The 26,521-nt window shown below is 48.5% G+C and overlaps 1 protein-coding gene across 1 annotated transcript; it reads right to left on the minus strand.

The window, feature by feature from the left end:
* Positions 1-12,037: 12,037 nt before the first annotated feature.
* On the minus strand, positions 12,038-25,566 carry ZMYND12 (zinc finger MYND-type containing 12). The gene is made up of 6 exons (XM_062193291.1): positions 25,473-25,566; positions 19,253-19,422; positions 16,557-16,679; positions 15,060-15,171; positions 13,358-13,509; positions 12,038-12,513 (listed from the first exon to the last, which is right to left on the minus strand). The coding sequence occupies exons 1-6, from the start codon at positions 25,564-25,566 to the stop codon at positions 12,394-12,396; spliced, it is 771 nt and encodes a 256-aa protein (XP_062049275.1). The 3' UTR covers positions 12,038-12,393.
* Positions 25,567-26,521: the final 955 nt, after the last annotated feature.

Consider the following 26,521-nt stretch of genomic DNA (forward strand, 5'->3'; position numbering starts at 1 on the left):
GGGCTGCTTTCATGAAAGAACCATGACTATGCATCGTTAGAAGTGGGTGCCTCTTTTGTACAAAGATAAGGAGATGCATGGATCCCCATGCCCCCTGGAGAAGCAGCAAAGACCTGTCCCCTCCCTCCTTTAAGCCCTAGGAATGCTGGTCGTCTGAACACACTGGCTAGAAATCTGGGCAAGAGGCAAGCAGCTAGCTGGTTTGCAGCTGGCCCTTCCGCAAGGTCACGGCCCAGAACACTATGTGAGGGCAGAGCACCGAGCCGCAGTCCTCCCAGCGCCGTGCAGGAACTTGGGTCTGTCCGTCAACAGGTCCCCTCTGCTTACTGTTTTCTTCTCAGGAGAGGCTTCTCTGCCCTGATGCTGTGCCGATGTTTTGGGAAGGGCCCTGGCAACAGCCATGGGGGTCGGGTTTTTAGACCTGGGCTGTTTCTGCCTCTGTCTCAGACTCAAGATTGGTACAGATGGTTGCTTCAAGGCATTTCCACCTGAAGACCATTCTTCTCAGAGATGCGTTCTTTTAATCATTTCCTAAAACCGGGTGATCCCTGCCTTCCAAGTCTATGGTCAGACTCTGCAGCCCGCCCTCCTAAAACTCACACAGCCGAGTATGAGGACGTTCTTCCTCTGAGCCTGTCAGTTTCCTTCCACAGGTGCAATTCCTGGGCCAACCTGTGGCACCATCCTGAGCCCTGGGCTGCCATCCCAGCCCTAGTGGGGAACCTCACTCTGAGAGGTTGGAGAGACTCCTTGGCAACACTGGAAGTCACCTAGAGTGCCCAAGTGGAGGCCACAGGAATAGCAGCACTTTTGTGACCAGGCCCCCTCTTGTATAAAAGGAGTCTGAGTTGCAGAGGCCACAGTCACTTAGCAACAAGGCTGAACCCAGGCAATCTGAGTCCCCGTCCAGTTCAGCACACTGCCAGAGGCGCCTCCGCCCCTGCACGGAGTCTCGCACTCGCTGCCAGCCTGGGCCTGCCCCTGGCCTTTCCCCTTCTGCTGCGCCGCCTCTGGATCAACACGGATTCAACATGCTGATGGCTGCTAGGTGAGAGCCCCAAATGCACGTGTGAGATTTCCATGGTACAAGCTGGCTTGTGACCTGTACCCTCTTTAGGCCAGCCAAGAGCAGGGAGCTCCATCCCAACCTTCAATGTAAAGGACGTAGGGAGAAGGCCTATGCCAAGCAGACTGAAGGCTTCCTCACCCCGAACTGGGCTGATAATCTCTCTGCGGAATGCCTTGGAGGCCAAGAGGGTTTTTGATTTTTTTTATTTTTTAAGATTGATTTTGGGGCCTGCACTGTGGCATAGCTGGTAAAGCTGCTGTCTGCAATGCTGGCATCCCATATGGGTGCTGGTTTGAGTTCTGGCTGTTCCACTTTCAATCTAGCCCTCTACTATGGCTTGGGAAAGCAATAGAAGATGACACAAGTCCTTGGGCCCATGTACCCGCATGGGAGACCTGGAAGAAGCTCCTGGCTTTGAATTCGCCCAGCTCTGGCCATTGCAGCCATTTGTGGAGTGAACTAGTGGATGGAAGACCTTTCTCTCTCTCTGCCTCTGTCCCTGTCTCTCTGTAACACTGCTTTTCAAAGTGTTGCACAGACAGAGGGGGAGAGAGATCTTCCATTTACTCTTTCACTCCCCAAATGGCCACAATGGCCAGGGCTGAGCCAATCCAAAGTCAGGTGCCAGGAGTTTCTTCTGGGTTTCCCATGCAGGTCCAAGGACCCAAGCACTTGGGCCATCTTCTGCTGCTTTCCCAGGCACATTAGCAGGGAGCTGGATCAGAAAGCAACCTGGACTCAAACTGGCACCCACATGGGATGCCGGCATTGCAGGTGGCCACAGCACTGGCCTCCCCAAGAGTTTGACATTCCGGAATTCTTGCAGGGAGAATTCTTTGGATAAACATGCTCCAGCTGTGACCAGCATCAAGGTAGAACGTTACCTCCTCCTCCTGGTTTCACAGTCCCCGCCCCTGCCTCTTGCAACCACATAGGAGGCACAGATTCTTCCCTGTTGGCCCAAACATCAGTTGAGGACCTCCTGCCCCTTGAGATCTGGAAAGGTCTGATAATTGGGCTCCAGTTCCAAGCCTCTGGATTGTTGTGATTTTGAAAGGACTTAGATTTTTGCAACCATTTCTGACTCCAGACTTCTGCTACCTCATTTTAAGCAACCCTGTTGTCTCATCCCTGGAAGGGATCAGCTGAGGTTGATCAGCAAAATTCAAATGCTGTGTGTGTGTCCTCCACTGAAGAGAGAGGGAATGGTAGATGCTGCAGTAAGACAAGCTGAGCACCCATTCATAGAATGTTCTTTTACCAGAGAGCAATCTCCCCTCACCGTGCACTCCATGTGGCTTCCTTCCTCGGGACAAACCAAACCCAGTTGTGTTCGCATGGACAGCAGAATGGCCACTCCTTGTCCTGATTTTACTCCTGCCACCACCTTTACCTTCCCGAGTTCACCTTTTATCACAGGTGGCTTATGAAAGGCATTTTTCTAAACAAAGCTCCCTTCTTAAGGGGAACTGAGTGCTGTGTCTTAAGGTGACTATTTTCTCTTTCTGAAACATTTTAGAAATTTATTTGAAAGGCAGAGTTAGATAGATAGAGATCATCCATCCACTGGCTCACTATCCAAGTGGCTGCAACCACCAGGGCTGTGTCAGGCTGGAGCCAGGATCCAGGCGCTTCTTCCTGGTCTCTCATGTAGGTGTAGGGACCCAAGCACTTGGGCCATCTTCTACTACTTTCCCAGGCACATTAGCAGGGAGCTGGATTGGAAGTGGAGCAGCCAGCCTCAAACTGACCCCCTCCCCGCTATGCCACAGAGCTGACCACAGGGTGATTGTATTTTCTTCATTCACCATTAGCTGTTAGAGGCACGCCTTGGGGAAGGCAACCTGCACTAATGTGAATGGCACCAATTTGAGTCCGATTCAGTTCAAATCCTGACTCAGATAACTTAAGGCTTGTGTGACCTTGGGACAAGCATTTTGTTTTGCTAAACCTTTGTGGCCTCCCGCTGTGATAACTAAACATTACCTGGAGTGGGAAGCAATACGCACAGGCCCAGTTTTCTGCAGGTCCCTTTCCTCTTGTTTCCCCCACCGTGAACACTTGCAAGCAGCGCCTTCCTGGGATCATGGCTCAATGCCAGGGGATAAAGGCTGGCAGACAGCAGCTTTAGGGCTGGGGGGAAGAGAGGCTGGCGTCGGGCTGGCAGCTGCTCAGGCAAGCTGTGGTTCAGGCTTAATGACTGGAGGGTCCCATCCTTCCTCGAGAGTCTATGATGCAATAGTGCAAGCTGCTGTGGATTATTGGGCTTGGAGCAATCCTGGAGGCAAGGCTGTCTCAGACAACTGGGAGATGAACAGCCTGACCTTGGATGATTTAGCACCTGGCTCTCTTGGCTCTTCCTGTATTAGTTTTGCTGGCAGTGCAGCAAATGGAAAGAGGAGGTGCCAGGGAGTTGAATTAAACCTGTCAGAGGGTTAGAGGGGAGCAGAAGGCCGGGGGGCTAGGCAGGGAACTCTGAGCGCCTGACGGCACCATCTGGACTTGGCAGGAAAGGCAGCCCTGAAATCAGCTGGAACCATCCAGTAAAGCAGCTAGAATTCTGTCTGTCCTGAGTGTGGCTCCCAGAATCTCCTCGTGACAAGAAACGCTGATCTCCTGGAAGGGGACAGCTGGGGCCCTTCATTGCTCTGCAGTCTTGGTGAAGGAAAGATTGGGCGGTGCCTGCTTTGTTTGGCCCTGCCTGGAGGTCCCCTGAACTCCCGCGGTGTGCTCCGGCCATCCCATGAGAGTGGATTCCAAAATTTTCAGAAATTTTGTGAGCTGGTTGTTAAGCACACCCGTCATTAAATTATTTAAACCCACAATTAAACTGCATTTAAGACATAGGTAATAAACACTCAAAATTTATTGCTTCCTAATTATTTTACTATTTATGTTCTTGAGGTTAATGGTGGAAATATTATTTAATATATGCTACTGTGCATCTCCCCAACTCCACCGTTCAGTGGCATAGCATCCGTGGCATGAAGTTAGCCACCGTGGGAATATTTATTTATACCCAGAGACTGGCAAACATCACACAGCAAGCCCCCCACATCCCACACGCATTGACAGCTTGGTTGTTATACGCTGATTCCCACGCCACTGCCACTGGAAACGGAGGAAAGAACTGGACACCCGTGAGCACTGACGCGTCTTCGTTCCAGGTGGGTAGCACGCGTGATGTATTACTCGGAAGCCACGTGTCCCAACGTAATGGGCGCAAATGATGTGAACACACAAACACTGCTGCTGTGCTTTGCTCTGTGATGCTTCTGTGTTCTTCCCACCTGAGGCATCGGATTGCTCCTAAACTTTGGAGTGATTTGCAAGGCTTCGTGTCCTGCCGTGGGAGGTGCTCCAACTAAGTTCCCTCCAGGAAAGCGAGCTGTTATTTTTCCCATCTGGCAAAAAGAAAACACACTGCAAAGAATGGAGCTTAACTAGGCACCAGAATGGCTCATTTCCGAGCGGTTTACCCGGTGGTGCCAATGCCAACTTCCCCAGCAGAGGAGAAATCACTGATAAGTGATTGTTCTGCTATTTTTGTTTCTTAGTGAAATGATGACTCTGGGACAGAATCCTTTGTTTGCCTTTGTCCCCCAAACCCTGTGCCTTTTGGTTGTTCTTTTAAAGTCAGAATCACATGCTGAATCTACACTTGATTATTTTCATATCATAAAAATGAAGGAAACACCTCGTAGAAACCTCACCAGCTGCGTTCTGAAAAACCGTAATTTTCCTTTCAAATGCAGAGCACCATCTGAATTGTAATACTGCCAGCTCTGGACTGTCAAGATGCTGGAGGGGGAAAAAAAAAAAACCTGCAGATGGCGCGAGCTCATTGGGGCCTGTGCCGTGGGCTCTCCTGGACTGACGTTTGAATTGAGATTCAAAGAGCAAGTGAGAGCCTGCAAAAATGGCTGTGCGGCACCATCAGGGGTCCCCAGGGACTGAAGGGACCTGTGCACCCCCTGGGGAACTCGGACAGGCCAGCCAGAGCCATCCCGCCTGGGCTTTGCTGGACACCTCAAGAAGCTTCCTGGGACAAACAGTGGCAAGGACTTTGGGAACCAACTCAGGGTCAGCACCAGGCTGGAGACCCTTGAACCGAAGCTGCTGCCCGAGCTCCAAGGGGCAGGGAGCTCAACCTGAGGGTTAGTGTCCGCTCATTGGCGCCAAGGGGGACTGGGGCTGTGCCTCTGTGTCCTGCCACTCGTGCTCAGCCTCTGCATCGGGGCAGGCGACCCGTATTTCTTTTTTCTCCTTTTATATGAAAGCCTTCAAATCACACGAAAGCAGAGCGCGTGCTTTAGTAAACTGCTCAAATTCCAGACTTCAGAGTGTTCTATTTTAACTCCATCTGTACATTTTGTTCCTTATGCATTTCACAGCAATTCTCACATACCACATCTTCTTTCCTGAGGAAACTTCAGCGTGTGTCTGGTTTGGTTGTTGTTTTGAAAAGGACATTTCCATGTGCCTTTATCACGGATCACAAAATTAGCAGCACCTCGCTGATCCCATCTAATTCCTAGTGCACACGGAAGCTCCCGAGCTCTCAGAGAACCGCCCATTGGCCGATTGTCCACCAATGGTGGGGCAGGAGGTGCTGCCTCTCCACCGTCTGGACCAGGACCTGCAGACACGGCTTTAGGCTGGCTGCAGCCACGTTCCCAAGCGGATGGATTTGGGACAGCCCGTCCTCAGGGAATAAGCCTCGTGAATCGTGCCCGGCGTTCCGCCACCTCCCAGGGTTCCTGCGGGGCTCTCCCGGTCCCCGCGGCGGGCAGCCAGGCAGCCGGCTGTCACGCTGCGCTCTCGCCACTGCTCCTCCGCAGGTGCGGCTCGCCGGGCAGGGGTGGCCTGCAGTTCCTCCCACAGATGCCGGCTCCTTCACGAGCCTTGGGCGAATCCACTCTTTACAGCTCCCAAACGGCCTTGGCGTCTTTGTTTGCCAGAATGTTTTGGCTGAAATGCACCTAATCGGGGAGCATTCGAGCAGCAGCACTTGTGCCACACCTAAAGGCTCTCCTCTGGCTGAAGAGACCAGCGACTGCCTGCCTGCTCCAGGGTTTTGTTTAGCTACAGAAGACTTCCCTAAGACACCCGGCGAGGGGCCTGCGCTGCGGCACGGTGAGCTAACCTGCCACCTGCCAGGCCAGCTTCCCGCATCAGAACACCCCGTGGAGTCCTGGCTGCTCTGCTTCCCAACCAGCTCCCTGCTAATGCGCCGCGGAAGGTAAAGGATGATGGCCCATGCACTTGGGCCCCTGCCACCACGTGGGTGATGCGGATGGGGTTCCGGGTTCCTGGCTTTGGCATGGAACATCCCCTGCCGTTGCGGTATTTGGGGAGTGAACCATCAGATGGAAGAGCAATCTCTCTGTCTCCTCTCTCTCCTCTCTCCTTCCCTCCTTCCCTCCCCTTCTCTCTCTCTCCCCTCCCTTTTCTCCCTTCTTTCTCTCTCCCCCACCTTCTGTCCACCCTTTCTCTCTCCCTATCACTCTGCCTTTCAAATAAATCTTTTTAACAAAGACAAATGATGAAATCTTAATGTGGTCTGTATCATGTCATCCAACAGAATACCACTGCTCATTTCCTCATTTTAAGAATGTATGAGACATCCTGCCTGCAACAATGATGGATGTGGAGAGAAGAGGCTCAAGCAAATGTGGTGAATCATTAGCATCTGGGGTGTCTTGGTGAGCGCTGTTAGGAAATTCTTCTTACAAGTAGTCCCAAGCCTAAAGCTACGCCAGCCGCCTCTGCTTCCTTAAGTGCCGGTTTCTTTAGGCTGTCTCCTCCTCAGCTGTATTTCGTCCAGGTGATCTCCATTTCCATGGTATTACTTACCATCTACACAATATTCTCAAACTCACCTCTGAACCCCAGGTTCCTTTCTTACTATCAGGTTGCATATCCAATTGCCTACCTTTCATCTTGCCTCAAATATCTCTTAAGAATTTCAAACAGATTCTTATCTCTCTCCCACATCCTGCCCTTTTCCTCATCTAAGTGCCCAAAGCCAAGCTCTTGCTCAAACGAGGAAAATTAAACACAACTCTGGTTTTTTGTTTGTTTGTTTGTTTGTTTGTTTTGGCTGTTGTCTTCCTCAGCCCCTGCATCCAATTTTGTTTCTTGGAGTAAAATTTGACTTTCAAACCAGGGACTTTTTTAAATTGAAACCTCCCCCCCCCATGTTCATTAAGATAATCTGGGGGTCCTGACAGTAACCTGGTTCACATGCTTTGAAAAACCTGCTACAGGGGCTGGTGTTGTGACTTAGAGGGTAGAGACACCTCCTGAAATTCCATATGGGTGCCGGTTCAAGTCCTGGCTGCACCACTTCTGATCCAGCTCCCTGCTAATGGCCTGGGAAAACCAGCAGAAGAGGGCCCAAGTGTTTGGACCCCTGCCACACATGTGGGAGACCTGGATGAAGCTCCTGGCTCATGGCTTTGGCCTGGCCCAGCCCTAGCCATTACAGCCATCTGGGGAGTGAACCAGCAGATGGAAGATCGATCGAGCGATCGATTGATCTCTTTCAAATAAATAAATAAACCTTTAAAAACCTGCTACTGAGTACTTAAGTATTGAAAACTGTGTTATGGGCCGGCATCGCGGCTGGCTAGGCTAATCCTCCGCCTTGCGGCGCCGGCACACCAGGTTCTAGTCCCGGTCGGGGCACTGGTCCTGTCCCGGATGCCCCTCTTCCAGGCCAGCTCTCTGCTGTGGCCAGAGAGTGCAGTGGAGGATGGCCCAAGTACTTGGGCCCTGCATCCCATGGGAGACCAGGAGAAGCACCTGGCTCCTGGCTTCAGACCAGCACGGTGCGCTGGCCGCAGCGTGCCGGCCGCAGCGGCCATTGGAGGGTGAACCAACGGCAAAAGGAAGACCTTTCTCTCTGTCTCTCTCTCTCTCACTGTCCACTCTGCCTTGTAAAAAAAAAAAAAGATGCAATGACTCGGTGGGAAGATGAGGGACGTGTTCTGGGGGATCTGCAGCATCACCAGGATTCCTGGTTCTTTTCAACCTGCTCAGACCCTTTGGAGCCAAGTGAACTATATTACACAGAGCTCTTCAAAATTGAGATTATTGCCTGCATTAATTTATCATGTATGAAAATGCAATTCATTTTCATGGAAGAGTCAAAAAGTGAGGATAAAATAAAAATATTTTCAGATATAAAAGAAAAGTCTAAAGAAATTGCCGTTGAGGGCAGGCACTGTAGTGCAGCTGACTAAGCCACCACTTGGGATGGCCACATCCCATATTGGAGTGCCTGGTTCGCGTCCTGGCACCTCCGCCTACAATCTAGCTTCCTGTTAATGCGCCTCAGAAGCAGCAGATGAAAGCTCACATACTTGGGTTCCTCCTTCCCATGAGGGAGACCTTGATGGGGTTCCTGGCTCTTAGCTTCAGCCTGGCCCAGCCCTCGATGTTGCAAGCATTTGGAGAGTGAACCAGTGGATAAAAGATCTTCATCTATCATATCTATCTGTCTATCATCATTATCTCCCTCTCTCTCTCTGTCTGTCACTGTCTTTCAAGTAAATAAATACATAAAAACTTTTTAAAAATTGCCATCAGCAGACCCTCACTAAAAGAAATGCTAAAAGACTGATCAGTAATGTGAGTCCAGAAAGAAGGTGTGAATATTATGACTTTGTAGAATAATAATTATGACTTTAGTATTTAAGACATATCTGAAATAAGTAAATAATGTTTATAATAATATATAGTATGCAATTTTGATATATAATAAAAGTATATAAGTTGGAAGGAGGCAAATGCAGTTAAGAGATTCTAAAAGCCTTGTATTTTCCAGGATGAAGCTTTCATCCAGAATCCAATACTGAATCTAAATAACTTCAGATTTTGATAAATTAGAATGAATGCTTGGATTCCTGGAGTAATCACTAAAAGCATCAAAATGGGATATAACCTACAAACTCACAGAGGGTAGGAGAAAACGGAATAAGAAAAAAACATGTAATGGATCTGAAAGAAAGAGAAAAATATAAGATGCAGGACAAAAAAGGCACCAAAAAAAAAAAAAAAAAAGCTCAGAGTTCTAAACCCAAAGAATTCAGCATGTAAATCAAATGGAAGTGGAATAAATAATTCTTTAAGAATTACAATCAGGTGCTGTGGCACAGCATGTTAACGCCCTGGCCTGAAGCGTCGGCATCCCATATGGGCGCCAGTTTGAAACCTGGCTGCTCCACTTCTGATCTAGCTCTCTGCTGTGGCCTGAGAAAACAATAGAAGATGGCCCAAGTCCTTGGACCCCTGCGCCCGCATGGGAGACCCGGAAGAAGCTCCTGGCTCCTTATCAGTGCAGCTCTGGCCATTGTGGCCATCTGGGGAGTGAACCAGTGGATGGAAGACCTCTCTCTCTCTCTCTCTCTCTCTTTGCCTCTCCTTCTCTCTGTGTGTAACTCTGACTTTCAAATAAATAAATAAATCTTTAAAAAAAAAAAAAAAAGAATTACAGTCATAGGGGCCAGCACTGTGGCGTAGCGGGTAAAACTGTCGCCTGAAGTGCCGGCATCCCACATGGGTGCTGGTTCGAGACCTGGCTGCTCCACTTCCAATCCAGTTCTCTGCTGTGGCCTGGGAAAGCAGTAGAAGATGGCCCAAGTCCTTGGGCCCCTGCACCCGCATGGGAGACCTAGAGGAAGCTCCTGGCTTCTGGCTTCGGATCAGCACAGTTCCAGCTGTTGCGGCCATCTGGGGAGTGAACCACCAGATGGAAGACCTCTCTCTCTCTGCCTTTCCTTCTCTCTCTGTGTAACTCTGATTTTCAAATAAATAAATAAATCTTTTTTTTAAAAAAAGAGATGAAAAATTGAAGATTAAACACAACTAAACTCACTAAAAAGTAGAAAATTACAGCCTATAATCTTGAAGAAAACCTGTCAACAGGTTTCATTTAAATAATAATTTTATAAATATACTCAATTCACAAGGATTAATGGACAAGAATTCAGGATTGGAAAGAACAGAGAAAAGATATGGGAAGGGAAGAAGGAGAAAGGGATCAATGAACATGGTAAAGGAGAGAGCTAGAGTTTTATGTAATGAATTTCTAAGAATGAGAAAATTCTAATATTTTCTTTTAAATTATCTGTTGGAGCATTGTTGATCTTCCTCCTTACCCCTCAGTCTTCATTAAGAGTATCTTTGGAAAAATCTGGGGCTGGCGCCACGGCTCACTAGGCTAATCCTCCGCCTGCGGCGCCGGCACCCCAGGTTCTAGTCCCTGTTGGGGCGCCAGTTCTGTCCCGGTTGTTCCTCTTCCAGTCCAGCTCTCTGCTGTGGCCCGGGAAGGCAGTGGAGGATGGCCCAAGTGCTTGGGCCCTGCAACCGCATGGGAGACCAGGAGGAAGCACCTGGCTCCTGGCTTTGGATCGGCACGCAGCACGCCTGCCGTAGTAGCCATTTGGGGGATGAACCAATGGAAAAAGGAAGACCTTTCTTTATCTCTCTCTCTCTCTCTCTCTCTCTCTTACTGTCTAACTCTGCCTGTCAAAAAAAAAAAAAAAGAGAGAGAGAGAGAGAAAAGAAAATTAAAAAAAAGGAAAGAAAAAGCTGGGACACATTTAGATAAGGGAGTAAGAATCGAGAAGGGGCCAGCACTGTGGCGTGGTAAGCTAAGTCTCCATCTGCAGCACCCACATCCCCTATGGGTACCAGTTCATGTCCCACTGCTCCCTCTTCCGATCCAGCTCTCTGCTATGGCCTGGGAAAGCAGTAGAAGATGGCCCAAGTGCTTGGGCCCCTGCACCCACATGGGAGACCTAAAGAAGGCTCCTGGCTGCTGGCTATGGATCAGCCCAGCTCTGGACTTTACAGCCATTTTGGGAGTGAACCAGAGGATGGAAGACCTTTCTCTCTGTCTCTTCCTTTCTCTGTCTGGTAACTCTACCTCTCAAATAAACAAATATAATCTTTAAAAAAAAAGAAAAAAGAAAAAAGGAAGGACCCAGAAGAAAGGATGGTCTCCCTAAACAAATAAGAACAGGTGTTGCAGATTGGACTGAGAACTCCATTGAAGCTGGAAATTTGTGTGAGAGAGGGGTGATAGACGAGTAAGGCCTTCCTGGAGAAGGATAAGGATGTCCCAAACTATGGAAAGGAGGTTCCAGCTGATTCTACCTAAAGGGGCAAGCTATCTTATTTAATATGTTCTTAAATTTTCACCATATGTGTCTGAGTGAATGAATTAGTAAGGAACATAAAACTCCCTGACAAGTTTTGGCCTGCATATCCTCTCTCCCTGGGTACAGATCAACCTGGGAAGAAAGTATTGCTTGGAAAATCTGGGGTGGAGCTTGGTGACCAGAGCCATCAAGATAGCAAAAGCTAACAGAGCTGTGGCCACCATTGAGGCCATCCTACAACAATAACGCATGAGGGAATCAAGGTCATAAAGTATTGCCTAAGAGAGGCAGGATTTGAACTCAGGCATATCTATGCACCGTCTTCTGCAATGAGCCTTCCAGAGTGCCCCTGTGCTGGAAGTATAGATGGCTCATGTCTCCTTCAGAGTCCAGAGTGCTGACCACTACACCATGGGGCCAATGCCCTCACATCTCCTTCAAGTCACTGGGAAAGAAAGGCACCGACTTGGAATGCTGTCTCCCCAGACCACACGGGGGCTCCATGAGAGTAAAGCATAGGAAGACCTCATGTCTGGCTTACATCCGCATTGCACGGTTTTCCATGTCCCAAGTTCACTGTGTTCTTCTAGTCCTCCTTTGCTGCCTTCTTTTGCTTTAAAAGCATATATTTCCTAATGTACCATTTTTAATCCCTTTGTTGATGAAAACTATTTTAGAGGTGTTTTGTTAGTGACTGTTTTAGGAATTAGAATGACTACTTCATCACAATTTATGTCAGATTAATGCTAACTTAATTCCTGTAGAATAGATAATTTTGGCTTCAGCATAGCTCTCCTTCCTACCTCCTCATTTAGAAAACAGCTGTGCAACATGCATTCCTGGGAGACTTCTGTATTTGCAAGTCAATTGTAAATACGTGGCTAGTGATCTGACTACACGTGACTGGAAGACGTAAAAAGTCATGATAAGCACCTGCAAAGGTCACGATCCATGTGAGTTTTACTGCTTTCTGTGCCTAAAGCTCTACTCCCACAGAGAGGCTGTGTCAGAATAAAGCTACAGCTCTGCGTGCAGGCCCCAGGGAAGAAGGTGAACACGTCAACAAAAAGTGCCTCCGAGCAGCCAGGCAAGGCTGGAACACTTTGGAGGCTCAACGGTCCCTTGAGTGCGCTCTGATGCCCAGCTCACGGGCCCCTACGTAATGGGTTGATCTTCTTCAGCTAAGATGAGACTCAGCAGCTCCTGAATGGTGCTTTGCTCCTGGATATCGAGCTGATATTCTCTGCAGAGACTGAGGGCCTGCATGGCATATTCCTCCGCCTGAAATAGAAATGCAATGACAAAAGGAAGCTGTCACAGGAAGGCAGAACGTTGGGAGGAGGCCCCATCTGTGCTCAGTTCTAGAAACGCAGGAGAGAACTATTCACCTTCTCCCACTAGCTGCTGAGCTCTTGAAATCTCCAAACACTGAGAGCTGGTGTTGTGGTGTAGCGGGTTAAGCTGCTGCCTGCGACACCCACCAGCATCCCATAGGGGCACCAGTTTGTGTTCCGACTGTTCCACTTCCAATCCAGCTCTCTGCTTACGTACCTGGGAAGGCAGTGGATGATGGCCCAAGTGCTCGGGCCCCTGCCATCCATGTGGGAGACCTGGATGGAGTTCCAGGCTCCTGGCTTCAGCCTGATCCAGCCTCAGCTACTAGATCCCTCTGGGGAGTGAATCAGTAGATGGAGATTCCCCACCCCCCCACCCCTGACACTCTTCCAAATAAATAAATAGATCTTTAAAGAAACAGAAGCCACAACAGTGACCTTTTTAATGACCTGACAGCACTTCCTGTCTGCCTGACTCTGAGCTGCGATCGGGTAGCTGGGGCTGCTACTTCATTCCTCCCAGGACTCCCTGGAGCCCCCAGGCTTCCTACCACTGCCAAGGCTCAGTTCACCTATACAACTCTGGGAAGCGCCCCTGAAGGGAAGAGGATAACCCAATGCCCATTATGCAGGCTGCACCCAACAAATAAGCGATGGCACGAGTGTCTGAACATTTGCGGCTCCGGGGCTCGCGCAGGACAGAAGCCAGTGGAACCGGGCCAAACACGGCAGAGTTGGACTCCGGGCCTTCCTGTCTCCCTTTAGACAGGCGGCTTTCCTGGGACACTTGCCTTTGAAGGATTCATCATCAGGTAGTAGAGCATGACCAGGGTTTTCAGAACGAAGACAGTTTTTTGAGGGGCTTTCTCAGTTGTCAATTCCCGAATGTTCAAGACTGAAGTCAGGACCCGGATGGCTTCTGCTTCCTGGGCTTCATCTGCATTGGAAGGGGAGGGAAGACAAGATGGACCCTGGGCAGCTGTGACGGTGCCTGGCAGGCAGGTGCCTCCTCACGGGGGCTCTGGCAGAAGCTGTGCGAGTCACCTCACCAGAGCAGCGATCAGGGCAGCTCCAGGCACAGCCCAGGTTTGCCTAGCATGCCGTTTCCATGGAAACCTCTAAAGATGCTCACTCCCTCAGGTCCCCAAGTTGCGGAGGTGCCTCTCCTACAGAATCCTGAGATTTAAAGCGCTTAGGCTCACCTTGGGACCAATTCAGCTAACAGGGAGAGGCAGGGGAGGGGCTTGTGGCTCGGCAGAAAAATGAATTCCTCTTCCCCAGCCAACGGTGCTTAAGATGTAGCCTTCCTGGTTCCCTACGTTAGTTTCTTTTTTCCTCTTTGATTTCTGATCTTTAGTCACCATTTGTGGAGCAGTTATGGGTCAGACACTCTTAAACATCACTCAAGTATTAAGCTGAGAGAAACAGATAACAAGATGGACACCATAAAGTCAAAGTCGGCGCTCTTTGGGTATCTGTGACTTCCAAGTTCTCTGCTGTCACATGAACCCCTTTATAGTGAGAAAAGCAAACGAAGCTTCTCAGCTTCTAACCTGCAGCTCAAAACCTCTCCTCCCCAAGTCTTCCTTCTCCAGCCTCACCCCCGCCCTCCCCCCTGCATCCCGGGTCTCACCCAGTGATGTGATGTATGCTCATGCAGGGGTTGTTTAGCTGTTGCCATAGCTCCCATGTCACCCAGTGCACTGTGTGTCTATTTGGAGCAGAAACTAGATCCTCTCCTTTTAGCATCTCTGAGGGCAGGATGATGTGCAGTACCACTCAATGCTTAACCCTCTGCTGAGTCTGGGGAGAGGGGGGCTCAGATACGGCCCTGCCACTGAGGAGCTCACTGTTCATGGAGGAGGAGGGCAAGGCACGAGAGCAAACCAGCGGCACAACTGCTGTGTGGTGTGTGCTGACCCTGGAGGGACAGTGTTTAAGCTGGGGCTGGCACTGTGGTACAGTGGGATGAGCCACAGCCTGCAGCGCTGGCATCCCATCTGGGGGCTGGTTCATGTCTCGGCTGTTCCACTTCTGATCCAGCTCTCTGCTATGGCCTGGGAAAGCAGTAAAAGATGGCCCAAGTCCTTGGGCCCCTGCACTCGAGTGAGAGACTGGAAGAAGCTCCTGGCCCCTGGCTCCGGCTGATGTGGCCATTTGAGGAGTGAACCAGTAGATGGAGGACCTTTTTTCTCTGTCTCTCCCTCTCTCTGTCTGTAACTCTGCTTTCAAATAAAAATAAATAAATAAAATCTTAAACAACAACAACCAGATGCTATGAAGAAACCACGGGGGCTCTCACATGGGCTTTCCCTCCACAGCTGTCCCTCATTCGTTCCCTGAAAGGCTGTGTGGGATGACAGGGCGCTCCTGGAGCCCCACATGTCACTTTTCCCTTCAGCAAATGGGCGAGGATGGAGATGAGCACAGGGAGCAGGGATGAGGCTTGAGCAGGAGGTGGGATGAAGTCACTGCTCTGCCACTTACCCAGGCCGGTGTCATTCACAAATTGTTTGCCCAGTAAGTCTATCTGTTGGATGCGGGCCTGTGAGAGGACTTGATAGTGGTCATTTAAATATTTATACCAGATCTCAGCAACCTGTTGGGAAGGAGACAGCAGTCAGTCAAGCAACCCAGACCTCAGCCTTTGGACCGACCGGGTGGCGAGAGCAGCCAGGTTTCCTAACAGTCTCTCTCATTGCACTTAGAGACAGAGGGGGCCAGGAGCCCAAGCAGGCCTAATCAGAGGGAGAGTGAAAGGAATGGGCTGTCAAGGGCGCGTGGCAGGCTCAGCCGGGGGCAGCCACAGTGGGATCAATGGCTACCATCTGTGGGGCATTTTCAACACCAAACCTTCACAGCCTCGCCACACCCCAATTGAGGTGACATTGTTACTATTCCTATTTTAAGTGTAAGTAAAGGAGGCTAAGAAAAGTCTCGATCAACTGGTAAGATCTGTTAAGTGGCATAGCCAGGAACTAAACTCAGGTCTGTCTGATTCCAGAGCTCACTATGTTTCAGCTACACCAAACCGTCTCTGTCTGAGAAGCGGGTCTAAATAAAAATCAGCAGTCACAGCGTGACAGCCTGTCACCTAGACTTGGCTTCTTATTAGGTGAGGTGTTACAGAATCAACGTAATTGATATTTTAATATCCTGGAAATCATCTAGAAGCTTTCACATGTTAAGGTAAAAATATGAAAGTACAATCAGGCACCACACAGCATTTCAGACGACAGGTGCGTAGTGGCAGTGGTCCCGTGAGGGACCATCACCTACTGATCCCAGTCTGTGTCAGTACATGCTATGTTTTTCACAAATGATGCAAATTCCTAAGGATCCATTTCTTAGAATGTGTTCCTGTGATTAAGTTACACATGACTACATTCTTATACTATTTGTTTTCATTTTTACTTACTGAGAGTTCCCATCACCCCTCAAAATACCCATATTGGCAGGACTGGGCCAGACCAAAGCTGGGAAGCACATGGTTGGCAGGGCCTTGAGCCATCACTGCTGTCTCCCAGGGTATGGATTGGCAGAAAGCTGGAGTTGGGCACCAAACCCAGCTACTCCAATGTGGGACACAGGTGTCCTAGCTGGCGTCCTGACTCAGAGGCCAAATGCCTGCCCTCTCATATGCTCTTTGATCCCTTGGAAAGCTCTCCTCTATCATGCACCCCAACATGCCCACATGAGCGTGCATCTGTGAGTATGTACCACCAGCTATCTGGAGGGGTCTGATGCTTACTGGCCCTTGATTCACTATTTGTTAATCACCCTATGGATAGTACAGATTAGTCAATTTTAGTAGTGAAGAAATGGGAAGGAGAAAAGTGGAGTATGTCATGTGTCAGGCCACGTAAGCTTGAGCAAGTCATTCCATCTCTCTGAGCCTCTCTCTCTGGTGTGTTCTCGAGAATGGTTTGACACCAGTTCTAAGGTATCAGTGTCAAGGCTCTGTTGCCACATTCCCCAGCTCACCTTGGTGTACAGTGAGTCTGCCAGGTCCAACTTTTTAAGGCCATAGAAGATGTTGGCCAGATGGAAGTACCCTCCTGAGGTCCTGATGTCCTCTGTTCCAAACGCGCAACTGGCAAAATAAATCTACAGCCGGAGGAAGAAGGAGAGTACTTGGGCTCACACTGAAAATCACACATCTGATAAAAGACTTGTAAACATAATACATATAAAGAACTTCTAGAAAAGCCCAATTTAAAAATGGACTAAGGATCTGAATGACATCCTCCAAAAACGTACATGAATGGCTAAGAAGCACAGGAAAAGATGTTTAGCATTGTTAATCATTCAGGAAATACCGAATAAAACCACAATGAGCTATCACTCCCTGCCCACTAGAGTGGTTATAATCAAAAAGAGAAAATAACAAGTGTTGACAAGGTGTGGAGAAGAATGAAACCCTCTCGTGTCACTGATGGGAAGGTAAAACGGCACTGCCCTGTGGAGTTTGTCAAGTCCTCAAAAAGTTCAACAGAGTTACTGTGTGACCTGGTAATTCCTCCCCCAGGTGCTGACTCAAGAGAACTAAAGACGTGCCCACACAAAGGCTTGGATATCAACGTGCGCGCAGCAATAGTTGCAATGACCAATGTGCAAACAACCGGAGTGCCCATCAACTGCTGAGTGGACACACCAGTGTGGTGCAGCCAGACGGCCTGCTGCTGCTCAGAAACACAGAGGAACGAGCGACAGAGGCTGCAGCAGCAGGGACGCATCCCAGAATCACCATGGTGGGTGAGAGGGGTCAGGTACAGATGACCACATGTGGTTCTGTTCAGATAAAATATCCAAGAGAGGAAAATCAGTCGAGACCAAAAGTGCTGGTCTGGGCCTGGGCTGGGAATGGGAAATCCCTGCAAATGGCTAGCAGGGAGCTCTTCGGGATGATGCAAAGTTTCCAAGACTAGGCGGTGCTGGTGGTCGCAGAACTCTCTGAATTTGTTGAAATGCATTGAATTGTGTGCTTAAAATGGGTGAAGCTAATAATATGAAGGAATAAATTTGTACTTTTTAAAGCTAGGCTGAGGACTGTGAACTTGATCTAATGCTGCACTGTGTGGCCCACCCCAAGACAGAATGTGCCTCTGCCTGATGTGTTGGAGGAGGCGCAGTACAGAGAGGAGACACAAGTAAAGAACTGTGTCATTCATGGCCCAGTGGAAAGACATGGCACCCTCAAAAAGAGATTGAAGATACTTCATTGGAAGAGTTATCCAAGATATGGAAGGGTTAAGGAACCAAGAATGGCTAGCGAAGCACTAGGGACTACCAATAGTCAGAAACTGTTACCATCCCAGCATCTGAAGAGGTCAGGATTACCAGCGCCTGGCCAGAGCTAGCGCTGTGTAGGAAGGCCAGGGTGGAGCACTGCCCCTGCCAGGGTGGGGTGAGGCCGAAAGGCAGCAGAGAGAATAAACACCCCCTCCTCTCACTCTCCACCGCCTTGCTATGCCTTCTATTCCACAAAACCAGAGAACAATGGAGTCCAGGTTGTGTAATCTCCGGAGGTCAGCCTGCCATGGCACAGAGACGGGGTTTGGGTTGGAGGACATGGAGAACAAACAGCCCAAGGGTAGTGTGGGTAGTGTGGGTAGTGTGCAGCAGCAGGCCACAGGGGAGGGCTGTCCAGTGGAGTGGACAAGAAAGCATCAGCCTGCATGGGGACTGCAAACCAATTCTAAAGTAGCCCAACATTTCAGGCTCAGAACCTCTTCCTTTTGGTAATAGTTTCTGGTAATTAGACTGAAATCTTAATGAAAATCTCATACATTTCGGAAGAATAGCTCGTTTATCACCGTCATCATCTTATCTAACATGTGCACAGAATTTGATATTTTATAGTGTTCTCTTACAAATCTAGCTCATTTAAATTTAATAATCGCACTCTGAAATAGAGAAATTAATGTGATTTTAAAAAATAATAGCCAGAGGCTGGCGCTGTGGTGTAGCAGGTTAACGCCCTGGCCTGAAGTGCCGGCATCCCATATGGGTGCTGGTTTGAGTCCCAGCTGCTCCTCTTCCAATCCAGCTCTCTTCTATGGCCTGGGAAAGCAGTAAAAGATGGCCCAAGTCCTTGGGCCCCTGAACCCATGTGGGACACCTAGAAGAAGCTCCTGGCTGCGGATTGGTGCAGCTCCAGCTGTTGTGGCCAATTGGGGAGTGAGCCATCAGATGGAAGACCTCTCTCTCTCTCTCTCTGCCTCTCCTTTTTCTATGTAACTCTGACTTTCAAATAAATAAATAAATCTTTAAAAAAAATAATAAAAAATAAAAAACCTAGGGGCTGACGCTGTGGCAGAGTGGGTAAAGCCACCACCTTCAGTACCAGCATCCCATATCGGCACCAGTTCAAGTCCCAGCTGCTCCACTTCTGATCCAGCTCCCTGCTATTGCATCTGGGAAAGCAGCAGAGAATGGCCCAAGTGCTTGGGCCCCTGCACGCACGTGGGAGACATGAAGGAAGCTTCTGGTTCCTGGCTTCAGCCTGGCCTAGCTCTGGCCATTGAAGCCACTTGGGGAATGTGCCAGCGGATGGAAAATCTCTCTCTCTTCCTCTTTTTCTCTAACACTGCCTTTCAAATAAAAACAAATCAAACTTTAAAAAAAAAATAAACAGGTATTCTCAGGACCATGTGGATGTTAGAATTGAACTTGTTTACATCATTGGCCAGATGATAGCGGGCTTCCTCATAGTTTTCCTTAGCCATGTAGAGAAGTCCAAGGTTCCGATGCAGTAAAGAATGGGTGGCGTTACTACAGTGAGTTGACTTGAGAACGGTCCACTGGGCTTGGGATAGATATTCTTCAGCCTGCACGATCCGGCCCAGACCTGCCCAAAAGCAGTAAAAAGGTGATTCAGAATCCAGCCGTGACGAAGCGTGAGTCATCACCCATTCATTCGTTTATTCATATTTATTGACACACAAAAACTTGTACAGGAATATTCATAGCAGCCTATCCATAACAGCAAAACAACAGTGGTGTGGTAAGTTAAGCCACTGCTTGGGGTGCCTGTACCCCATCTCTGAGTGTTAGTTTAAGTCCTGGCTACTTCACTTCGGATCCAGCTTCCTGCAGTGCAGGAGTCACAGCCCAAGTGCTTGGGCTCCTGCCACCCACGTGGGAGACTTAGGGCTCCTGGCTCCTGGCTTCAGCCTGGCCCAGCTCTGGCTGTTGCAGCCATCTGTGGAGTGAAGCAATGGATGAAAGGTATTTCTCTCTCCCTCTGTCTCTCTGACTTTCAAGCAGGTGAAAATAAATAAATAAATCTTTAAAAACAGTAAAAATTTAAATGTCCATCAACTGATGAATGGACAACATGTGATATATTTGTATCCATAGGTAGAATATTTTTCAGTCACAAAAAAAAAAAATGAAGTACCGATTCCTGCTACAATGTGGCTGAACTTTGAAAGTACAATACTCAGTGAAAGAAGCCAGATACCAAAGGCTACATATTTGCATGATTCCATTTCTATGAGATGTGCAGAATAGGCAATCCACTGAGACACAGAGTAGAGCAGGGGCTGTCAACAGCCAGCAGTGCCTGGGGTGACTAACAGAGAACAACTGACACTTCCCGGCTTTCTCAGAGGGGTAATAAAAAGGTTCTGGAATCAGAACGTGACGATGCTCATACAGCTTTGTAAGTATACCAACACCCTGAATTCCACTTGAAAAGGGTGAATTTTATGATGCGTGAATTACATTTCAATTAAATACATATCCTTATTTAATGACTTTTATGTGCTACGCCTTGTGTTGAGTGATGAGGATTCAAAGATGAATTAAATCCATTACCCTGGAAAAACACATGGGTGGGTTGGGGAAGCCATGAAAACCCCTCGGTTCACAGTACAGTGTACTCATAAGTGTGACGATGGAAACATCAGGTTTGGGAGTGGCAGAGTGGGAAGTGTACAATGCTATGGCTGAGAATTGGGTTCACTCCCCAACTGGCCGCAACAGTGGAGTGGGGAAAGGTGTGATCAACAGAATCTGAGCCAGGTTGTGAGAAATATTTTCCCAGACAGAAAACATGAAAGGCAGCCCAGGCAGAGGTAACAGCACGGGCAATGTCGTGGAGTTAGAGAGAGTGCTGGGTTTGGAGAATTACAGGTTGTGATTGAGTATCAGGAGATGAGGCTAGAGAGATAGGCAGCAGGCTGGGCTCTTGCACTTCCTAGCCAGTTTCCCGCTAATGTGCACCCTGGGAGGCACAGGTGATGGCTCAAGTACTGGGTCCCTGTCACCCATGTGGGAGACTCAAAAGGAATTCCTGACTCCTGTCTTTACTCTGGCCCAGGCATTTGAGGAGTGTACCGGCAAACCCAAGATTCTCTCTCTCTCTCTCTCTCTCTCTCTCTTTCTGCCTTCCAAATAAAATTAAATAAATTTTTAAAAAGAAGAAGAGGTAGGCCGGTGCCGCAGCTCAATAGGCTAATCTTCCACCTGCGGCGCCAGCACACCCAGTTCTAATCCCAGTCGGGGTGCTGGTTCTGTCCCGGTTGCTCCTCTTCCAGTCCAGCTCTCTGCTGTGGTCTGGGAGTGCAGTGGAGGATGGCCCAAGTCCTTGGGCCCTGCACCTGCTTGGGAGACCAGGAAGAAGCACCTGGCTCCTGGCTTCGGATCAGCGTGGTGCGCCGGCCGCAGCGGCCGTTGGAAGGTGAACCAACGGTAAAGGAAGACCTTTCTGTCTGTCTCTCTCTCTCACTGTCCACTCTGCCTGTCAAAATAAAAAATAAATAAATAAATAAAAAGAAGGGGGGGGGGAAGCCATTGTAATCCATAAGCTGTACACTGGAAATTTATATTCATTAAATAAAAGTTAAAAAAAAAAAAAAAAAAAAAAGAAGAAGAGGTAGGCAGATCTCCCATGGGGAAGACCTGGATTGGATTCCAAGCTCCTGGCTTTAGTCCTGGCCCTGCTGATACAGTCATTTGAGGAGTGAATCAGTGTATGGTCTCTCTCTCTCTCTTTCTCTCTTCCTCTCCTTCTCCCTCCCTCACTCACTCTCAAACAAGTAAATAAATAAATACATTTTAAAAACAAAATCACATTAATTTCTGATATCTGGATACTCTTGATACTTGAAACTTTAATTCCTAACAGCTACCTGCCCCCTCCCTGGCTTTCCCCCAGAGAGGTTGCTGGGACTGGACAGGAAACTAGAGCAACAGAATTCTCAGAGCAGGAGGCACGCTCTGGGTGCGAAGCACTTTGTGTAGTGGATGCTGCCGCACAGACGGCAGCAATAAAGGGTCGGGGGGGGAGGACGCAGGCCCCTTGTAAATCAGCCTCCTGCTCTTCGTCCCTCCTCTCAGGCCTAGTTCCTAGGTACACATCTTCTTGTTCTGGTTGTAATCCTAGGCCCCTGAGGTAAGGGAATGGGCTGCTCCTGGCCCTCTGTCCTTAGCCAGAACCAGGAAGGTGACCAGCGAGTGGGTGCGTCCAGCCGCGCCTCTTCCACAGAGCCTGCCTGCAGCGGCACAGGGCTGAAGCGCAGGCGGTGGAGGCCGGAAGTGCGGCTCTCCCAGGGCTGACAGGAAGAGCACGGAACAGAGGACAGCCACCTGAGGACCAGTGGCACTCGTCTGGAGGGTGAGGCTCACGCTGGGTTGGAGGCAGATCTGAGAGAAGATTTGGCAGGACTTGGTGATGACTGTAAAGGAACACAGAATAGAGCAGGCACACATGACTCACGGGGTGTGGCTGGGAGGCCCCTGGGGGAAGAGAAGGGACTTGGCCCGTACTGAGAGTCTGCTAGCTGCCCTGCTCTGTGTGGGCCATTTGCATCTGTGACTTGAAAAAAGTTATTTGTTGATTTTTATTTACTTGAAAGGTGGGCGGCAGGGGAGACAGAGATAGAGAATCTTCCATCCATTGGCTCATTCCTCTACCCATTACACCACAACACCAGATGGATAAAGCCCAGACTTCTAAAGCAAACTATGAGACCTTGCTTATTCTAACCCTTAGATGAATTCTCTTACCACAGTTCTAGAACCTGTGTTTCTCAAATTCTTTTCTCCCTTCCTTCCAGGCACAGGGGCCTTCTCCCAGTGGCTGCTCTATAGCCACTTCCTCCACTTCTCCCCCTCCCCCTCCCTTAACCAACTGGTTACTGTGGAGGTCTCAGCTTGAAGGTTACTACTTCCTTGTCTAGAAGCCTCTCCCTAGCACCCCTGCCAGAGTGGGTCTCTTTATTTTTTTTTTTTTAAAGATTTACTATAATTATTTGAGAGGCAGATGGAGGCAGAGACAAGAAACAAGGGTGCCAGCCTTGGTTTATGACAGCAGTGCAATTCTCGTCCCTTGTGAAGCCTCAACTCACTTAGGACACTCCAGCATCCTAATAAATCTCTTCTGTTTCATAGGCCAGCTTTAGTAGATTTCTATCTGTTGTGGCCCAAAGTCTGTGACATCTCTTCCTCCACATTGGGCCATACTTCACAGCAACGTTGTTCTTCCATAAATGGTGTCTTGGTGACATTGTCAAAGCTGGACTCTGTGGTCATCAGCGTGACTTAACTTAGCACTTCTTAAGGGCTCCAGGAGGTCTTACGTCAGCGTTACTCACCAAGGCTGGCCTCAGCCAACAGCAGGTAAGCAGGCACAAGCTCTACTGAACTCAGGCCGTGAATGTTCATGCGGAAGCGGAGGGAGTGCAAAGCTGCGGGGACAGCATCTTCGTGTCTTCCTTCAAAGAGATATTTCTGGGCAACAGTGTAGCAGAATTCAATCAAATGCTTCTGTGGAAGATAGAAATAGAGCATCGGAGACAGTGAGGAGGTAAGAGGCAAAGGGGGATACGATGCACCTGGAGATGAAGCCAACACCTAAGGAACCAGTGGAAGACATTGTGAGACTGCTCCTACTATTGTGGACGTGAGACCCCAAATAGACGACATAAAAGGCAACCTCTGGACGGTGAGGCCCTCAAGATCCAAGAGCATGTGTCCTTTCCCCAAGTTCAGTGCTTGACATACGTGAAAAGTTCCTAGGTGGGCACATGAGTGTTATTTTTATGGTCCCAATACAACTTCAATTGAGCAATGCTATTGTGTGTCATGGAAATTTAAACCTGGCTGCCTTTTGATTTAACTTTGAGAGAAACATCTCAGTTTTCCTTCTGGAGCTGTCTTACTTAGCTAATATAGGAAACAACTTTAACTTTGCATTGTTCCAAGGCCCCTATCAAAGTGTCATTAACACTAAAATTGATGAATCTAGTGTTTGGAGATTGACAACTAATGAAGGGCTAATTAAAAAAAAAACACACACACACAGGGTGCTATTATCAGAGAGTAAAATATCCCACCCTAAAGATGTCCTTTAGCACTTTTGAGTTGGTTGTTCAGAGCAACTGCAGACCTGCAGACATGGGCATGGCCCTAGAGAGCTGTGCTTCTGTAAAAAGGAAATTGAAGTCTCTACATTAGACAACAAGGATGCAGGCAGAGGCTTTTCTATCTGATACCCCCTTATCTACTTAGGAAGAATGTTTTCATAGGAAGATGAGAATGGGAGTTGGACATCTGGCCCAGACTGAAATGGCCAGAGGCAGCCTTCTGCTGTTACCTGGGAGACTAGCTCCCTTATAAGACCACCTTAATTGGGTGAATTTTTGTCTCGCCCCTCCCTAATTTGTGCCCCCACCCACCCCCAGCAATCTCAAGCCCCTATTTCTTTCTATAGCTCAAAATGCTATTTAAGCTTCAGTCATCTGATCCTTTCTTTTCGTCTCAAATTTTGTATATGGCTCCTGTTAACAAATTTGTGTGCATTTTTCCCTGTTAATCTCTTTTCTGCCATTTCATAGATTAAAATTACAGAAACTTAATGGGGAAATTAGAAAATTTAAAACTTCCCTACACTATTGATGTGACAGTAACAGGTGTTAGTTTTGCTGATATCCTTTATTTATTCAGTAGAGTATTTAAAAAACCTCTTCTTACATAACCAGGCTCTTATCTGGCATATGAGGATGCTGTGAGCGGATTTATTTATTTATTTATTGACAGGCAGATTTAAACAGTGAGAGAGAGAGAGAGACAGAGAGAAAGGTCTTCCTATCAGTTGGTTCACCCTCCAGATGGCTGCCATGGCCACGCTGATCCAAAGCTTCTTCCTGATCTCCTATGCAGGTGCAGGGCCCAAGCACTTGGGCCATCCTCCACTGCTTTCCTGGGCCACAGCACAGAGCTGGACTGGAAGAGGAGCAATCGGGACAGAGTCTGGCACCCCAACTGGGACTAGAACCTGCAGTGCCGGCACCGCAGGTGGAGGATTAGCCAAGTGAGCCGCGGCACCGGCCTAGAGGATTTATGTTCTCCCCACATTCCTATGTTATAGCCCTGTTAGTCTCTCTGAATGTGACTGTATTTGAAGAGAGGGTCTTTAAGGATGTGATTATGATAAAATGAAGCCATCACAGGGGGCCCTAACCTAATCTGATGGTGTCTATGAGAAAAAGGAAGTTGGGCATACATAGAGTCTCTAGGAATGGGTGTAGACCAAGGACAGCAAGAAGGTCGCCTTCTATAAACCAAGAAGAGAAGCCTCCAAAGACACTGAACCTGCTGACTCCTTGGTCTTGAACTTCTAGCCTCTAGAAGTGTGGGGAAATAAGAACGTACTGTCTGAGCCACTCAGTCTGTGTTATTTTGTATGCAGCCTGAGCAGACTAATACAGTGAGAGTTTAATAAATGTGTGGGACACAACTGACCAGGATGTATGAAGGACATAAAATCATGGAGAAAACCCTCTGCCCTCATCAAGGTTACACTGTGGTTATCTCAGCACAGTTGAGGCCTCCCCCTTGTGCCAGGTCCTCTGGCTGCACATGTGAGTTAGCCCTGCGACAGGTGGGACCTACCTGCCGCTGCTGCAGCTGCTGCAGGCCGTGCTGCCGCTCTTCCTCGGAATTGTAGAAGGGCATGGTAGTGCGCAGTGGAATCAGAAGCTGACATATCTTCTCATGGATGCTGCTCCAGTCAGCTCTCTGATGCACCACACCACTGGCAAGAAAAACACGGGCTTCATTATCTTTATCTTTGGCCTAAGATGTCATGGGCTCTCTGAGTACCTTAGCCCTAGAGACTGGAAAAAGACATCCAACACAAACCAGGAAGGGAGCCTCAAGCCTTTTCTGGCACACATTTCTTTGCCTGCATGTGGATACTTAATAGTAATAAAACCATGTTGGGATCAGCATTGTGGCAAAGTGAGTAAAGCTGCCGCCTGTGATGCTGGCATTCCATATAGGTGCTGGTTGATGTCCCAGCTGCTCCGCTTTCAATCCTCTCAGTAACTCTGATTTTCTAATAAATAAATCATAAGAAAATAAAAACTAAAGAGTGTTGAGGTTGGGGAGGCTGGAGGGATGGGAGGTTGTTGCTTCTGTTGGCACATGTTCACATTCTGAAGTCACACAGGGATATGGTGGCTGATCTATTTAATTAATAATAACACAGACAACTTTAGTTCTTTTTAAAGATGTATTTATTTATTTACTTATCTATTTATTTATTTAAAAGTTAGAGTGACAGAGAGTGAGAGGGAGAGACACAGAGAGAGAAATCTTCCATTCACTAGTTCACTTCCCAGATGGTCTCAACAGTTGGGGCTGGGCCAGGTTGAAGCCGGGAGCCAGGAATTCCATCTGGGTTTCCCATATGAGTGGCAGTACCTGGGCCATCATTAGCTGCCTCCTCAGGTGCATTAGCAGGAAGATGGCTATGAAGCAGAGTAGCTGATCTTGAACCGGCGTCCCCATATAGAATGCTGATGTTGCAAGTGACAATTTCACACACTGGGCCACGATGCTATGAGGTCATTTTCAAGATGTCTGACTACCAAAGTTGATGGATTTGAGTCTTTTTCTTGGGAAAGGGAAGGAATTTACATTTGACAAGGCTCTAGGAG

The sequence above is a fragment of the Lepus europaeus genome, chromosome 5 (assembly GCF_033115175.1).
Source record: "Lepus europaeus isolate LE1 chromosome 5, mLepTim1.pri, whole genome shotgun sequence".
NCBI classification, from domain to species: domain Eukaryota; kingdom Metazoa; phylum Chordata; class Mammalia; order Lagomorpha; family Leporidae; genus Lepus; species Lepus europaeus.

Excerpts from the sequence above, each read along its gene's own strand:
- ZMYND12 (XM_062193291.1), bottom strand. The coding sequence starts at position 25,566 with ATGTCAGCTTCTGATTCCACTGCGCACTACCATGCCCTTCTACAATTC. Across the intron at positions 19,423-25,472 it reads AGCAGCTGCAGCAGCGGCAG|GTCTGGGCCGGATCGTGCAG; the intron begins GTAGGTCCCACC and ends GCTTTTGGGCAG. Across the intron at positions 12,514-13,357 it reads TGAATCCTTCAAAGGCAAGT|GAATATGCCATGCAGGCCCT; the intron begins GTCCCAGGAAAG and ends TTTCAGGCGGAG.